General features: G+C 56.7%; 1 protein-coding gene and 1 long non-coding RNA gene across 2 annotated transcripts in view; one reads left to right on the top strand and one right to left on the bottom strand.

Annotated features, from left to right (window-relative positions):
• Nucleotides 1-17,522, bottom strand: part of Lrrc38 (leucine rich repeat containing 38) — a 27,232-nt gene continuing 9,710 nt past the window's right edge. The window contains exon 2 of the mRNA XM_005317480.4: nt 1-988. Within this exon, the coding sequence (XP_005317537.2) occupies nt 735-988 (254 nt within the window). The 3' untranslated portion in view covers nt 1-734. The remainder of the gene's footprint in view (nt 989-17,522) is intronic.
• LOC144367695 (uncharacterized) lies at nt 10,990-12,792 on the top strand. Its single transcript, XR_013427219.1, has 3 exons — nt 10,990-11,183; nt 11,309-11,583; nt 11,753-12,792. It is a non-coding gene; the product is annotated as an uncharacterized LOC144367695 (long non-coding RNA).

Consider the following 17,522-nt stretch of genomic DNA (forward strand, 5'->3'; position numbering starts at 1 on the left):
TGATTTATAAACAACACATTTATTTCCCACAGTTCTGGGAGCTGGAATTGGGAGGTGGGGGTGTCAGGACTGAGCTCCGATTCCTGGTTCATGGATGGCTGGTTTCTGGCTGTGTCCTACCTGCTGAGGGAGTGAGGGGTTCTCTGGCATCTCTACTCTGAGGGCGATCAGGAGAGTCCCACCCTCAGGACATCCCAAGGGCTTCACCCCCCTGGGGATGAGGACTCCACACAGGGAAGTGGGGGGGTCACAAAGGTCTTTTGCACATGGATTGACTTGTTCTCCATGCAACATCCCAAGGCTGCTGAGGCCTATTACATGGAGAGAATCCTGCTTCTGTGGAGGAGGCTCTGAACTGGAGGCCCTGCCTGGGCAGCTTCCCGGCCGGCCTTGGGGGAAAGAGGTTGATGCTGGTCTCCCAAGCACAGCTCAGGCCCAGAAAAAAGGGCTGGAGATGCATCTTGGCATTTCCTGCAGAGACCCCGGCTGGACCCTCCCCCGCCCAGCAGCCTGCACCGAGAGTCGGCCCTGCTCAGGAGCGACCCACCCAAGCTCCCCGGGCTTCTGGGCGCTGCGATGGGCGGGGCCATGGGCGCCCCAGTCCCCTTCACCGAGGAGGCTCTGTCCTGTTCACGGAGGGTGGCCGGTGCCTCCCTGTCTTCAGCGCTTTCCCCTCCCTCTCCGAGAGGCTCCGCTGGCTGGGGGTTGGCAAGGGACGCGCCCGAGCAGGGGGCTCAGTCGTCCTCGTCCTCGTCCTCGTCCTCCGCGTCCTTGTTGGGGGCGCATCTCTGGAAGCACTGCACGACGGTGGCCAGGAAGAAGCTGGAGATGATGGCCGCGATGGAGACCGCCACGCCCGAGAAGACGATGATGAACAGGTCGGTGAGCGACAGGCTGAACTTGCACTCGCTGAAGCTGGCCTCCGACAGCTGCCGCAGCGCCACCCTGCGGTTCTCCGGGGGCAGCGAGCACTGGATTTCGTCCAGGCCTGTGGAGAGGCGGTGGCCAGAGGGTCAGCCTCAGCCCCGCCCAGCGGGAGTCCCGCCCCACCCAGACACGAGGGGACAGGAGCTGGACCGAGCGGAACTGGGACTTCTCTAGACCTCAGAGTCACCATCGTGGGGAGAATCAGGACACGGGTGTTCCCTGGGCTCCTGGAGGCTTAGGGGCCGTTTGGGTTTGGAGTTAGGGTGGCATGGGGGTCTCTGCACTCCACTTACGGTTGGGGACCTCAGCCAGCCATGGCGGGGAGCAGGAGGTGGCAGCAGGTCAGGGACTAGGAGCAGGGCCCACCCGGTGGCAGGACCCTCCAGGCTGCAGGGCCATGGCCCCACTGGATGCCACGCTCCTCTCCACCATCCTCAGGGCGGACAGGAAGAGAGGCTTGCCACCTAAACCCCACCGCCCCGACACAGGAGAGGGGAGGAAGAGGAGGCAGCTGGAGGGGGCCTTCCTGTGGCATCTGGTACTTTTTTTTATTTATTTATTTATTTATTTATTTATTTATTTATTTATTTATTTATTTATTTATTTATGTGCTGGGGACTGAACCCAAGGTTGTCATCCACTGTTGGGGACCGCAAATCAAGTCAAGATGGCCGCCTGGCAGTTTGCCAGGAGGAGTGGTTTGCGAGGCAAAGGCCACCCAGCCATTAAGATGGTGGAGATTCCTTATTGGCTGATTGCTGTATCTGGATGATGCTAATTGAGTCAAGCTGTGTGTAATCAGTTAGGTATATATACCTCTGCTGTTCCGCAATAGCTACCTTGGGTGCCCGCTACCTTGAGTTCCCGCTCAGTTCCCCCGCAATAAAGCAGTTCCCTCTTCAACCTTCAAATTGCTTGTCACCTCCTGGTTACTTTGCCCAGCCGGACTGCGGCAATCCACCACTGAGTTACTGGTTTCATAAGCTGCCGAGGCTGGGCTTGAACTTGGGATTCTCCTGCCTCAGCCTCCTCAGCGAATCACTGGGACAACAGGCATGTGCCACTGCCCCAGATGGAGTATTTGGTACTTGGAACTTGGGTGAAGCTTCCGTGTGCTGAAGAGTCACCAGAAGACTGTGCTTGGATGCTCAGGGATCCCCAGGGATCCTTCCAGAGGTCCTGGGGGGCGGGGGGCTTCTCTGCATTTTTTTCAGTACTGGGCATTGACACTAGAGGTGCCTAGTCACTGAGGCACATCCCCAGCCCTTTTGTTTACATTTTACTGAGGGGCAGGGCCTTGCTAAATTACTGAGGCTGGCTTTGAACTCCCTGTCCTCCTGCCTCAGCCTTCTGAGCGGCTGGGATTTCAGGGAGGCACCACTGCGCCAGCCCACTCTGCATTATCTAATAACTGGGGGATTCTGTTGTGGCCGGAGGCAACTTTGAGAAGCTTCACTATGCAAACACCCAAGGAAGGGGCCTGAGCCCACCCCTGATATGGCCAGAGGAGGCCTCTTGCACTCTGCTTTCTGTATTGGGTTGACTGTAGGATTTCACTTGAGTGTTTGACTAATGTAAGAAGAAGCCTCAAACCCTCCGGTCTAGAAAAATGTTAACGACGGAGCCCATGCTGAGTAAGGGCTTGCTAATAATAACCACCACACCACCATCTGCACAAGGATGGCTCCGTAGGACTCACCCAGGCTCTGTTCTGAGCACCTGACTTAGATGAACTCATTTAATCCCTACAACAACTCCGTAGAAAGGCCTCCATATCAGCCCCACTTTTCAGGTGGGGCATGGGCTCAGACAGGTGAAGTTACTACTCAAAGTGGGACAGCTAGTAAGTGGCCGAGCCCGGATTCAAACCCAAGCAACCTGGCTCTGGAGCCACTAGGCCTCCAAAAGGAAGAGAAAGGGAGAGACGCCAGGAAGAGAGGGCAGGGTGGGAACAAGACTCTGGCACTTCCTCCCAGGGCTGCCATCAGGTAGCCACCTGGTGATGGGTAAAGGGTGCGTAGCACGTTTAGAGACACCTCTGACGACTCCCCCGCTTTGGTGAGCTGTTACTCTTGGGGTCCCCCCGAATGCCATCAGTGGAGTAGGTCAGAGTGGCAGGCAGGTGAAGTCTGTCCCTACCCTCATCTTAGATGAGCCTAATGGGTGACCTGCCCGCGGCACAGACACCGAGCACCGTGACAGGTGGCTCTCTAAGCACTCATTTATTGACTCAACAAACACGTGTTGAGGATCCTGCCTGTGCCGAGGAACTGATGACAAGCAAGGAAAATAAGGACCCTACCACCCAAGGGTGTGAACTCTAACGGGAGAAGACAGACACTCATTCAATCATTCAACCAAAAAAAATTTTTGAGTAACTTACTTTGTGGTAGGTCCTGGGGCTGCAGCAGAGAACAAAACAAAACTTTGGCCTCCTTGTGCCTTATTTATTTGTTTGTTTGTTTGTTTATTTATAAATGGGGTCTTGCTGCATTGCCCAGCCTGACCTTGAACTTGCAAACCTTCAACCTCAGCATCCCAAGTAGCTGGGATTACAGGCCTGTGTCACCGCCTGGCCTCAGCTTGCAATTTGGATGACAAGGGAGTAGATCAAGAAATACATTAAACTGTTAGGATGTAACACCAAGGTGAAGCAGTCGAGGGTGAGCGGGAGAAAGGACTCTATAGATGGGGAGGCCAGGAGGAACAGTCTAAAGGGTGAGGAGGAACCAGCCAGGAGATCATTCTAAGCAGAAAGCCTGGGACAGGGCTCAGCATCTGAGAATCACAGCGTAGCCAGCAGAATGAGAAAGGAGAATTTAGTATGAGCTGAGCTGGGAAATGGACCCGTATTGAGATGAAGTCTCTGACTGCCAAGGCCTGTGAGTGAATATTATGGACAGAGCCCCCATCTCGACCACCAAACCTCAGTGAACATGAACTACAGATACGGGCTGCTGAAATGCTGAGCCACTAAGGGCCACTTGTTACCAAGCACATTCTACCCATCCTGACTGACACATGCACAAAATGAACTATGTACCAACCCAAATGACTGCTGTGATTCTGCAGACCTCAGGTATAAGAGAACATGTGATATTAGAATGCACAAAGAGCTCCGAGCTTGGTTCTGATCTGGAAGAGGAAGGATAAACAAATAGAGCAGTTGTAACAGTTTCATTACGCTTACTACCTGCAGATATGGTTCTATGTATAGGGGACAGGGTGGGGACATAGCTCATTAGTGGAGTGCTTGCCTGGGATTCATGATGCCTTGCATTGGTACATAGTTCATACTATGCATGCATTAGTCAGGGTGGGTAGAATGTGCTTGGTAACAAGTAACCCTTAGTGGCTCAGCACTTCACTAGTCTCTATTTCTGGTTCAGGTCCTACGAAGTTTGCTTGTGGAGATGGGGGGCTCTGTTCATCAAACCCAGGACTGCCAAAACATGGAAAAAGAAAAAAATCCCAACCTAAATGCTACCTTATCTATTAACTCAATTCTCACAGTAACGCACGAGGCCCATTTATGAGAAAACTGAAGGATCGTATGCTGGCCCAGGGCTTTCTTTGGCAACAGGCTTCATAGTGGAAGTGGCAAAGTGAGGATCTGGGCCGGCACTCGGCTCTGGAGGCCCACGCTTACCCTTGGAGCGTAAGGTCCACTTCTGCAGTGGAAGTAGCCAGAGAGGTGTGAGGACATCATCCTGCCATTAACTCACCCACCTTCCTCACCACCTCCCGACTCTCGGGGAGAACTTCTCTGGCTGTTTTTCGGAGCTTTCCAGTTTCACAGAGCTGACCCTCACCCCATTCCCAGCATATCTGACAGTCAAGATGAAACCTTCCCACCTTGCTCGGCACCAGCTTGTACCCTGCAGAGAGCTGCCCTGTTAATTGCCCGGAACCCCCGTGACCACCTTGGGATTCTTCTCAGTGTGTCTTCCCTCCTCTAGCTCAGAAGCACAAGATGAAGGGTGCGTGTCGGTCCTGGTCCATTTCTTGTGTGATCCACAACCCACCCACCAGATGCTGCCCTCTCACCATGGGAACTGTTGCCTAGCAACCCGACTGCATTCTCTCCTCCCTGAATCGGTGCCTGATTTATAGACCCAAGGATTAGGTGGACCAGACCTCTGTGGGCTTCCCTGGCTTATACCTGGCCACAGCTTTTGAGTGTTTCTTTTTCTTTTTTTTTTTCTTTTTCTTTTCCTTTTTTTTCGAACCCAGGAACACTTTACCACTGGGTTCAATACCTTAGTACCAAAAATTAAAAATTTTAAAAAGGCCTGGAGATGTAACTCAGTGGTCTTGAACCCCAAAGGTGCTTTGCCTTGTCAAGCCTCTTTCTTTTCCTTAAAGCAGCCAAACTTCTCCAGGTATAGCGGTGCCCGCCTGTCATCACAGCAGCTGGGGAGACTAAGGCAGGAGGATCACAAGTTCGAGGCCAGCCCCAGCAACTTAGGGAGGCCCTCGGTAACTTAGTGAGAACCCGTCTCACAATAAAAAATAAAAAGGGCTGGGGATGTGGCCCGTGGTAGAGACCCCCTGGATTCCATCCCCAGTACCAAAAGGAAAAAGCAGAAAAAGAAAAAGAAACCCAACGTAAGCCTCCTTCAGAGCATTTTAGATGTTTCTGAATCACACAGAGGAGCCCTGAGGCAGTGTGTTGGGGGTCCCTTGAAGACTCTGGTCTCCTCAGTGGAAACCAGTCGCCTCCCTCCTAGCAGCCCACCCTAGCCAGAGGTGCCAGGAGGACAGATGCGAGGGACGGCAGTGGGAGGTGTGAGGCCCCGGCAGGTGCTGGAGCGGGAGATTCCTTGCAGCCCTCCGCTCATATCAGGTCATGATTCAGCTGGAGGATCTTCCTGGAAATCCTCCTCCTCCGTGAGCAGCCTCAAAGCCCGGGGCACCCACTCCTGGGCTCCGACTTGAGCTGGCCTTGGCCTCCTGGAGTCCCCTCTGATTTCCCCAGTGTTCCCTGTGGCTTGAGATCTGTCTTGGCATTTTTACAAAGCGACGGTTTTAGAAATGTCACCTCCCATTCTCTGTGGCTGGGAGAAAATGGCCACGCAAGCCCCCACCCCCCCAACCCCCATGGGGACCAGCCAGCCGGGCCCGTGCCCTGTGTGGTTATCATGATAAGATGCACTGACTTAATGGCTTTCTGTGGCTCACAAAGGGCAGAGCAACAAGATGGGCCGGACAAAGAGAGTCGCCCAGTAGATGGCCCAGCAGAGGGGGGCAGGGGACGGCTCCTAGAGCCATCTGCAAAGGCGCCCAGACTGACTGCGGAACTCTGGAGCTGGGGTCTCTGGAGCTGGGGTCTCCTGCTGCTCTCCTGCAGGATCTTGGGTTGCTCGACCCCCCACTGCTAACCTTGGGGGCAGGAGGCATCTTGGTCTGGGGGTGCTGTCCCAGGTACTGCAGGAAGCTTAGCATCATCCCTGCCCCTTACCCCCCAGATGCCACAGCAGCCCCACCCAGAGTGCCAGTGTCCCTTGATGGGGGCCGACAAAGCTCCCTGCTTGAAACTGACCGCTCTGCTCAGCAGGTGGCTCCCAGGGACTGAATGCTTATGTACCGGGGAAATGAACTTTTCCGCTCTCTCTGACTCTGCACCGTTACAAAAGGCTTCTGTGACCTGGGACACTCGGGGGCTTCTCCCGGCCAGCAGGCTGTGATTCTGCAGTGGACATCAGCTAACGCTACCTTCCCAGAGGTGGCAGCAGGTCCCAGGGTTGAGGCTTGGAGTCCGCCCCGACTCCGGTGCCATCTCAAGCCCAGGTTGCTTCCCCAGTGCTGCCCACAGACCGGCTGGGAACGGGGGCTCCCGGAAACCCCCTCCTCCAGTGGACTAATTTGCTTGAGAACTCAGGAAACGGATTTACCCGCGCACTATAAAGTGCTTGACGAAGGATGCAGATGCAGAGATGCGGGGAGGGAGGTGGGGGCACCCTCTCCAGAGCCCTCACCTGTTCCGTTACCTGACCTTGGGGGCTTTGTGGCAGCTTCATCTCGGAGGCACGATGGATTAAAGCATTGGCCACTGGCCATCAACTTGACCTTCAGCCCCTCTCCCCTCCCCAGGGGCTGGGGGATGGGACTCAAAGTCCCAACCCTCTACTTTTCCCAGGGACCAGTCCCCATCCTGCAGCTACCATTAGCATCGAGAAAGAATCTCTGGCTTCAGAGATGCCACAGATCTGAGGAGTTGTGTGCCAGGAAATGAGGAGTAAGATAAAAAATGCACTTCACGATGTCACAATTTGTGTCCCCCCAAGACCCATAGGTGGAAGCCCCAGACCCCAAAATGATGGTGTTGGGAGACTGGCCTTTGGGAAGTGCCTAGGGTTCCATGAGGCAGGAGGGGGGACCCCATGATGAGGTTAGCGCCCCCGTGAGGACAGGCACAGAGCTGTCCCTCTGTCTCCTCCTCTGTCTGTGTGTCTGTCTGTCTGCCTCTCTGCCATGGGAGGACACACTGAGAAGCCAACCTTCTGCACACCAGGAAGAGAGCTCTCCCCAGGGCCCCGCTTTGCCGGCATCCTGATCTCGGGACGAGCCACGTTTCTGCCGTGGTAAGACCCGGGTCTGTGGCCGGCTGCTCGCGGCCACTGAGTCGATGTGGGTTACTGGGCGGCTCCCTGCGTCCATGCATCACACACACAGGTGCGTCTTCCCTTTGGGCACCATGAAGGAGGGAGGGAGAGAGAGAGAGAAGGAGAGGAAAGAGCAGGAGGGAGACAGGGAGGCAGGATGCACAGTGACCCTGGCCTCCAACAGCAAAGGTGGCAGGACACCGCCAGACACCCTTCCAGATAGAAGAGGAGGGTGGCACGGAAGAGGAGGAGCTGGGAGGAGCTGGGAGGAGAGGTAGGAGGCCTGGAGGCCCTGAGGCTGTCCGCATGCGGGGCGGGGTTCCCTGGAGTGTCCCTGCTTGACTTTCTTTTCCCTTCCCCAAGCCACCTCTTCAGCTGTCTGAAGTACACAGAGATCAAAATGTCACATTGTTTCCTAAAAATAGACACTGTTATTTGTTGATAAAACAAAGATATCTGGAAAACAAAACAACGACAACAAAGAACAGCCCATAGACACATCCTCCCTCCTGCCCCTCTCCCCACGTTTTGTAAATAAGCTTCTTGGTGCACGGCCAGGTTGGGTGGGTTGGGTGGGTTCCTCATGATCCGTGGCTGCTTTTCACCGCCAACAGCCGGGTGGAATAGCTGTGACGAGGCACATATCCTACGGATTGAGTACCTGGTCCTTTCCAGAGAAAGTGTGAGTGAGGCCTGGTGTGTCAGAGCACAGCCCGCCGGAGGCCGGCCCCGGCTAGCTGCCAGCCCTGCAGTTGGCTTGTAGAAAACTCTTTCAGACCTGGGATTGAGACCCACTGATACCAGGGGTTCTTAGGGGAAAAGACATTGGGAACCTCCTTTTTCTTATGATTTCTCTGCCTTCTTCATGGAAGCTCGTCCCAGGTGCGAGGTACCCTCCTATTTACTGCAGATAATTTGTGGGGGAAAAAAAAAAAAGAGCAATTGATAACAGCTCCCTCCCTGAATCTAAGAACTGAAAAATGAAGGAAGGAAGGAGAAGCTGAGGTTCGGGAAAAGGGGGGTGAGCTGCTGGACCGTCTCCTGGGGAGGACTGTAAGAGCCTCCAGCTGCCTTCCAGCCTCTATCTTGGAGACTGCCCCAATTTCCCCTGGGAAATGGATCTTTTACAGAGAAACCTACATCCTCGTCACCCTCTGCTCAACACCCCACCCCCGGGGGCTCCCCATCCCTCCTCTCAACATGAGACCCACAATCCCCACCTCCATCCCCAAACCCTTCCATGTCACCTTGTTTGCTGTTCCTCAAACTCCACAATCAGAGGACTGCCCCGGGGCCTTTGTACCTGCTCCCTCACCTGACACACTGTTTTTTATTTTTCGTATCAGGACTCCCCACCACGGAGCTATATCCTCAGCCCTTTTTGTTTTGTAGTTGCCCATGCTGGCCTCAAACTTGTGATCCTCCTGCCTCAGCCTCCCTCCCGAGTTGCTGGGATTACTGGTGTGCGCCACTGTGCCTGGGTGCACCCCACTTTCTTCAGGTCTCTGTTCATAGGTCACCTAATGGACTAGGCCTCCTCTCCCCCATCTAAAGCAGCCAGTCTCCTGACCTCTCCTAGTTCTCCATCCCCACCCCCAACCTGGCTTTATTTTCCACGCCACCCGTGCCACCCACATCCCTGCATGTGTTTAGGTCCCACCTCCCTGCGCCTCCCACTCAAATGTCACCTCATCCCTCTGCTGCATTCCGGGACTTAGAGCTCTCGCCAGCAGTATTTGTGAATGAACCTACCGTAAAGACAGGCTCAGAGCACGTGACTCCCCAGGCCACCTTCCCTGCAGACGGGTAGCTCTTCCCCAGCTTGGTCAGCAGGAGAAGGAGGACGCTGGGTGGGAGTCTCCCAAGCCTTTCCCTCCTGGGAGGTGGGAATTCTCCTTGCTCTTGGGAGGCAGGTGGATGGGAACGAAGCACCTGACCCTCCTGCAGCCTCCACATGTCCCCTCCTCTCTGAGCTGCCTTTGTCCCTGTAATTTGCAAAATAAACTCTGCAGCTAGCACTGTGGGGACCCTGGGTCACAGATAAAGGGATGGAACAGCTGTGTTCCTTACTTAAAGTCGTCCACTTGGAATACTGGCCGGTAGCCTCTCTCCCCTGCTTGCTCAAGTCATCCCTGGAGACAGGACCCAGAGGGCACGGGATTGCAGCAGGACGAGCAGCACCCTCACCTGGCAGAGCTGGCTTGGACCATGCTGCCCCCGGTGGTGGCCCCGGCTCACAGCACCCGGAGCACTCACGGGTTTTTCTGAGGGTTCCCGCAGCTCTATTTGATTACAAGTTGCCACAAGCCCGTGGCCTAAGGCCCATATAGGCCAGAGTCCTGAAATCAGAATGGAGCTGTCCGAAGAGCTAGATCCTGTGACAGTCCGGGCAGAGGGAGCTTCCCCGCCTCCTCCACCTCCTGGTGCCCCTTGGCTCGTGGCCTCACCGCCCGCCTCTGTCGGCTGGACTTCGGCAGCCCTTCCCTGAGCCCGGGAGGAGCTCCTCTCCAGATTCTTCCCTTTAATCACGTCTGCAAAGACTTCCCACATAAGGTCACCTTCGCCGGTGTCCCGCCCGGGTGCCAGAAGTTAAAACCCGAGTGAATGTTTCTGGGGGACACCCAATTCACCCCACTACCAGGGACATCTATGTGATAGTGCCCCCTGGCCCTTTGGCTTCTCACCCTCCATCTCTCCTCACTGGGAGGTGTCCCTTGGGGACAGTCACCACTCTCCCCATGGAGCACGTCTTGAGACAACCTTCCTGCAGCACCCAGCCCTTGCCCAGCCACGGCCAGCCAGGGACCTCCATCTCTTGTGTCCGGACAGAATCGCGGGTGCGCTGGACACAGCCCTGGCGGGGCCCATTCAGCCGCACCCCGAGAGCTCGCCAGGGCCGTCTGTTTCCTGGACCCCCTGAGCCACCTGGTTCTGTTCTGTGCCCGCATCTCCAGCCTCGTCGGTTCTGCAGGTTGCCTGACGTCCTCCGGCTTCCTGTGGCCCGAGCTGCTGCCTAGACTTCAGAGGACAAGCTGGACCCCTGTCCTGACTCTCTCTGTCCCTGTGCCCCAAATCACCCAACGCTGCCCAGCCGTCCTAGCCCCATGCCTAGTGGCTTGAGGGTCCTGGGAGGCGGTGGGAATGAGGCAGCTCGGCCCGCCTCCCCTCCTGGGCGACAGCCCCATGGCAGCCCCCCCCTGGTGGGCTCAGCTTCCCACCTCGGCCTTCAGACGGGTCCCCCTCCAGCCCACGTCCACCAGAGCCACAGTGGGCTCCATCTGGCCCGGGCCCAGGCGGGACAGGCCCACGGCTCCCTCCCTTTAGAACCACCAGCTTCTCCGCCAGGGTACACCCAGGGGAGACGGGGCCTCACCCCTGCGAGGGTCCTGCCTGTCACCCCCGGCCCCCCCCCCGCCAGGCTCGCTCCCCTTGACTGATGACTTGTCCCCGCAGCTGACACCTGAGCTGAGAGGCTGACGAACTGCCACCCTCCATAAATAGATGGTGACACAGCAGATGGTCGATGGAGATTAATCTCTGGCACCCCGACCGGCCCCTCGCCAAGGGGCAGCCTGCGGCCAGGGAGATCTCGGGGCCTGTCCCTGAGCTGCGCTCCTGGGACAGTCCCACCCTGACCAACAGCAGCCCCCGGTAAGCACTGGTGTCCTTAAACCTGTGTAGCAAAGGCTGTCCCCACACCGAGCAAGCAGAAAGGGGAAGAGAAGCAGAAAGGGGATAAGAACACGCCGTTAACACGCTGCTCTGTGCCCTTCTAGGTTTGTTTCTGAGCGTCCGTCTCCAAAAATCTGCAAGGAGAAAGAGCCTCCGCCACTGTGCCGGACCACACGGAGAGCACCTTGCCATGCAACAAAAGACCACTTTTTTTTTTTTTTTTGGAACCAGAGATTGAACCCAGTGGGGGCTTAACCACTGAGTCCTATCCCCAGAACCTTTTATGTTTTATTTTGAGACAGGGTCTTACTAAGTTGCTGAGGCTGGCCTTGAACTTGCAATCCTCCTGCCTCAGCCTCCTGAGTCCCTGGGATTACAGGTATGTGCCACTGTCCCCAGCTTCATTGGCTATTTCTGTGAACTGCCCGCCCGAGACCTGTGCTGTGACCTTGGCAAGTCTTCCCCAGGTGTGAGAAGGGCCTGGTGGCAAGAAGGGCCTGGGCAGGGAGTGTGTTGACCCCGGCCCTTCCTCCACTGCCTACTCCCAGGGACAGTGGGCTCATCCTGGAAGAAGGACGGACCCAGAAGCTTCTCCTGGGACCCCTGGACACTCGTTCCTGCTCTTGGCCGGAGTTTACACCTCCCAATCACTTGCATCTTGTGCCTGCCGCTCACTTGGCCAAAGTGAGGCAGCCTGTGCTGGTGAAACCCCCTCTCCACCCTCCCTGCGTGCCTTTCTGGTTTGGGTTTTGTTTGTTTTTGTTTTTACAGAGAGGCCCAGAGCAGTCAGGGAATTTGTCCAAGGTCACCTGGCATCTGGGACTGGAGCACAGATCCCTGATTCCCTGTTTCGTGTTCTTTCCAGGCAGCAGCTTCTAAATCCACTCCGAGCACCTGGAGAAGGGGTGTGTGCTGTGGCTGCAGCAGCAGCCGCTTCGTGCTGCAGAGGAATCCTGCACAAGGAGACTCCTGCTCCTGCTCCGGGGCAGGGGTGCCAGGGAATGCTACCTCTAATTTCCGATAGTGCTGACCTTTGTTCTCCACCGTCACTTTCATTAAATGTCTGCTGCCTCACCGGAGGAAAATTCCCAATCACCCTCCCCGTCTCGGCCGGCAGACACTTGGGCTGATTAAGTAATAAGCTGATTTCATGAAGAGGAGGCCATCTCCGCAGCATCGGGTCAAGGGCTCGCCCCACTCGCCGGGCTCTGCAGACAGAGGGGCTGTGCCCAGGGTACTCAGACCCGCCCTGCAGCCTGGCCCCCACCCTGACCTCAGTCCCACCCCAAGCCCGGGAGACCCCCTGTGGGTGTCCTGGTGTGTCTCTGCCCCGGCAGGATCTGAGCTGGGACAGTCACGAGGGCTAAAGTGGGATTCTCTGGAGTTTCCACCATTGCCACCAACATCACCGTCACAGCCACCGTCCTGACCCTCACTGCCACCACCTCCATGTTGTCCACCTCACCAGGTCCACCGCCACCACTAGGGGGTCTCTGTCACGCCACCACCACCTGGTCCACTGCAAGTCCAGGCCGCACCTGACCCCTCTGACCATTGCCGATCTCCCTGCGTGGGGAGCTGGGCTGAGTCGGGTGCAACCTGTGCCGAGCGACTCTGGGGACCTGGTGGCAGGGAACCTCCTGGCAAGGCTGGTGTGGGGAACTCTGAGGCAGCTTGGGAGTCTGGTGGCTCCCAGGGGTCCCGGTGGCCATCAGAGGGGTCAGACACAGCTCTGCCCTTTCAGTCACCTAATGTCCCCAGCTCGTCCCCAGAGGAGGGCTTGCTGGTACGCTGGAGAGGAGACGGGCCAGGTGCCGGGGTGGAGGGGGTGTGTGGGACTGCGGCCCCCTCCCCTGATGCTGTCCCAGATCAGGGCTGTGTCAGATCCCTCCCCGTCACTGGCTCCTCAGGACCCTTCACGGCCACGTGGAGCAGTGGTTCTGAACTTCAGTGACCGTCCCCCTCGGGGGACGTTTGTTAATGTCTAGTGACACTGTGGGTGGATGCTGCTCGAATCCAAGGGACAGAAGCCGGGGATGTGGGTGACAGCACAGATGCACGGGGAGCCCCAGGAGGAGGAGCCGGCCGACTGCAGCCTGCCGGGAAGGAGACCCAGCCGGGCTCTTTCTTGTCTTTTCTTTCTGTTTCCCCTTGAACCAGCGGCACCCTGGGTCACCCACGCTGGCCTTGAACTCCTGGGCTCAAATGATCCTCCTGCCTCAGTCCCCCAAGCTGCTGGGATTCCTGGCAGGCACCACTGTGTGCTTTCCATCCCCCAGACTCCAGCTCTGCCCCCCTTAAACAACCAAGCCTCCTCCCCTCTCCTGAGCCCTGCAGCCACCAGTCTACTTTCTGTTTCTATGAGTGGGACCACTTTAGGGACTTCATAAAGGTGGAGCCCTACATGACGTGTCCTTTTGTGACCGGCTTACTACACTCAGCCAATGTCCTGAGATCCATCCACATCAGAGCATGTGCCGGGACCTCCTTCCTCTTCAGGGCTAGGTAATATTCCATTCCAAGTACAGACTCGGTCTCAGGGGGTACTAGGGATTGAACCCAGGGGCTTAACCACTGAGCCACATCCCAAGCCCTTTTTTAAAAAAAAAATTAAATTTATTCTTATTAGCTATACATAAACCAGCCCCTTTTATTTATTTATTATTTATTTTAATTTTGAGACAGGGTCTCACTAAGCTGCTTAGGGTCACTGAGTTGCTGAGGCTGGCTTTGAACTTGCAAGCCCCCTGCCTCAGCCTTCTGAGTTGCTAGGATTATAGGCATGTGTCACTGTGCCCAATAGTCCAGTCTTTTTAATTTTTTTTTTTTTTTGAGACAGGGTCTTGCTAAGTTGCTTAGGGCCTTGCTAAGTTGCTGAGGCTGGCTTTAAACTTGTGATCCTCCTGCTTCAGCCTCCCGAGTCGCTGGGATTACAGGTATAAAGGATAGTGTCCCGTGTTAGATTATTTTTTTAATGAAAACAAACTTGTTCTAAAAGCCCAGTGATGATCCAGCCCCGCCACCCTCTGAGCTCTCCCCAGCACACGCAGGACGGGTGTGGCTGTGTTTGTGCCCCTGACGTTCTAGACCCAGGAGATCTCGAGATGTGGACCAGCCGACATCCACCCTATCTTATCATAAAAGATGGCTCGAGGGGCGGGCCGGTGGACGCTCAGGGCAGAGCGCTGGCATAGCGGGGCCGGGCCGAGGCCCTGGGTTCCACCAAAAAGCAAAAAAAAAGACACTCGGCGCTGACACCTCCCCTCTCCCACCCCCTCCCCTGTCCCCCGGAGGCTCCTCTCAGTGCCCTCCTCCTGGGGCTGAGCAGTGCCCGTCATAGTGACCTGTGTCACTAAGAGGATCTCGAGAAGGAGAGAAGGAGACCCTCCTGCGTCACCGGGGTGGGGGGGGGGCGGATTGTCACAGGGTCCCTAGGAGAGGGTGCCAGGCGGTCAGAGTCAGCAAAGGAGAGGTCACAGGGACGCAGCTGCAGGACGGGGACGGCCTCTAGAGGCCAGGAAAGGTGAACAGACACAGAGGGTCTGATCTGAGCCCGGCAGACCTGCGTGGCCGTCCGGGTCCCAGTCCCCAAGGCCACCGAGAGGTCATTTGAACCCCTCTGTTCATGGTGACTTGTTCCAGCAGCCAAAGGACTTCACGCAGAGAGCCGGTGGCAGAGCTGTACCCTGGAGCCAGGTGTCCACTCTCAGTTCCCTTCACCTTTGGGGACGCCACATTGAGACACTGGCTCACAGTGAGCCTCTGGAACGGGGCCCCTGAGTGTCTGTGGAGGTGCGGACTGATTGACTGCCCTGGTAGTGACAGCAAGGCACTCAACACATTCCTCCTGTGTGACAGACACTGTGCCAGGCACTCTCCAGGGATTCTCTCTGTGACCCTCACAATACACACATTATCGTCCATGTTTTACTCATGAGAAAGCTGACGCACAGAGAAGTTGAGCCGTCTACCCAGGCTCACACAGCCAGCAACTGAAGAAGCTGCATTGAAACTGTGATGAACCTAAATCCCAAACACATGCCCTCAGCCACTGTGCTATGACCTCTTTAATGGCCGCTGTGCAAGATGAGGGGACTAGTGTTCACCTGGAAATTGGGGGGTGGCTAGGATCTGGTCTTGGCTTTTCCCTAGTCTGCCTTATGGCTTTGGGCAAGTGACTCAGTCTCTGAACCATGGTTTCCTACCTAAAAAATGAAGCAGGGTAGATGAGATCACCCTACAGTCTTAGCTTTTCTGAATCTTCTGGAATGTTCGCCCCAAGAGGGCAGAGCTTTGGTCAGGTTCACCACCGTCTCCCGAGCACCTGGCGCTGGGTTTGCTTTCGGGGGGCGGGGGTTAGTCTGCTCAGTTTCCGCTACTGTGTTCAGGTCACCTCTGGCTGATAACCCCCAGGGCCGGGTTCCCATGCAGAGGCGCAATGGCCAAGCCTGGCTCAGAGCCTAAAGCTGGTGCTATGGACCCTAGGGGTGCCACTAAGGGACTCTGTTCCTGAAATGAGACTCGACAGGCTGCAGAATGGTCGTGACAAAGGTCCTGGAGCCTCCCTGCTCCACAGAACTCGGGCCTCTCTGGAGCAAGGCACAAGCAGGACAAATGTCCACAAGTGAATGAAGGAGCCTGGTGGCACTGGCCGTGGGACAGCCCTGGTCCCGTGGGCCCACAGGGAGGGCCACTGGGGGTCAGTGTCCTGGCCCCGGGGCAGCTGGACATGAACTGGATGGTCCTGGTCCACATTTAGAAACCCACCAGGATGGCTTCCCCCAGGGGCTGGGTGTGAGGAAAGAGAGACCTGAGCTGGACAAAGGCAGGTGGCTTCATTTCTTCCCAGCTGCAGGGCTTAAGGGCTTCGTGGTGAGGGGAGGAAAGCCGGAGGGGAGCCCTTGTCCAGCCCCCCGAGCCTCTGCAGGCCCTGCCCCTTCAGCCAGCAGAACCAGGACAGAACCACGGGACCCCAGAAGGTCAGAACCAGGACGGGAGCCTCCGGGGGAACCTCGCCCCTAGGCACTCGGTAGCTACACTGAACGGTGGTCACCAGGCCCCTGCGGGAACGACTCCAGGGGCGGTCACCTCCCTTAGCAGCCCCGTTACAGAGTCCTGACAGCCCGCAGTTCCCAACCACAGGCGAGTCTTCTGAGGCCACTCACAAGTCTCCTGTGTTCAGTGACCGCCCCTCAGACAGCTGGAGACGGGGAGCACACTCTTCCAAGCCTCTATTTTTGACATCTAAACACCAATTTCCAGAAAGACCTAAAATGTTCACTCTCCAAATGCAAAGAGTAGCTGCTGCTCCTACCCGCCACGGAGCTCAGGTGCCTACTCAAAGGGGCCTCAACCTTCTTCCCAGACGTCCCGCACCCAGGTCCGCAATTCTACGCAGACTCGTGCCCTGGAGCTCAGGAGACCAGGGCTGCACACAGACCTACAAAGGCCATGGGATCTGGGCATCAGTGCCTTTGAAATCCCAGTGTCTGGGTGTCCACGGGGAGGAGTGTCACCTGCTTGTACATCACACCACCCTGCAGCTCTGAGCTGCCCGCAGAGGAGCTCCGCGGCATTCCACCTCTCCCTGCTCCACGCTGGTCCTGGGACCAAGGTCAAGGGCAGGGAGTCTGGACCCTCAGAGAGCTAGGAGCCTCTTAGACTAAGAGGCAGTTCTGAGGGACCAATCGGATTCAAAGAGCTCAAAATCATGATCCTGCATCTGACTAAAGGGACACTGGGCCCAGGAGTGTCCGAGAGCTTCTCTGTCCACTCACTGGAAGCCCAGCTGTGGCCACGGACACCTGGGGAGTGGTCTGCTCAGACTCCCTTCTCAGAGCCACTCCCTACACCCCATCCCATACCCAGTGACTGAGAAGCTCCTGGGCACCATCATGGACCATGTCACCCCATCCGTTCCCCAAGTAGGATGGACCAGGAGAGGGACGGCTCCAAGAGGGGGCCAGACAGAGCCTCCCACGGCCCCAGGAGAACAGTCTCGCCCGGCCTCAGCTCCCGGTGTGAGTGGAGCGGGGTGGCAGCCACGGAAGGTACAGTTTTTGCCAAGGGGACAGGAAAGTAGAGAAAGCTCATCGGTGGATGGAGAGAAGACCATAAGACTGGACAGCGGAGGGGGGACCCCAGCCTCAGTCCCAGGACTCCCTGGGCACCGCTGTTCAGGACCAAGATTCCTGGTGGCACGTCCTTCCATCTGCTCGCACCCCTGAGGTTGGTTCCCGTTTCTGTTTGACAAGCAAAGGCGTCCGACTCGGCGGGGCTCACCGGCTATTGATCCATGCCCTGGGTGTCCTGTGCCCC

The sequence above is a fragment of the Ictidomys tridecemlineatus genome, chromosome 11 (assembly GCF_052094955.1).
Source record: "Ictidomys tridecemlineatus isolate mIctTri1 chromosome 11, mIctTri1.hap1, whole genome shotgun sequence".
In the NCBI taxonomy this organism is placed as follows: Eukaryota; Metazoa; Chordata; class Mammalia; order Rodentia; family Sciuridae; genus Ictidomys; species Ictidomys tridecemlineatus.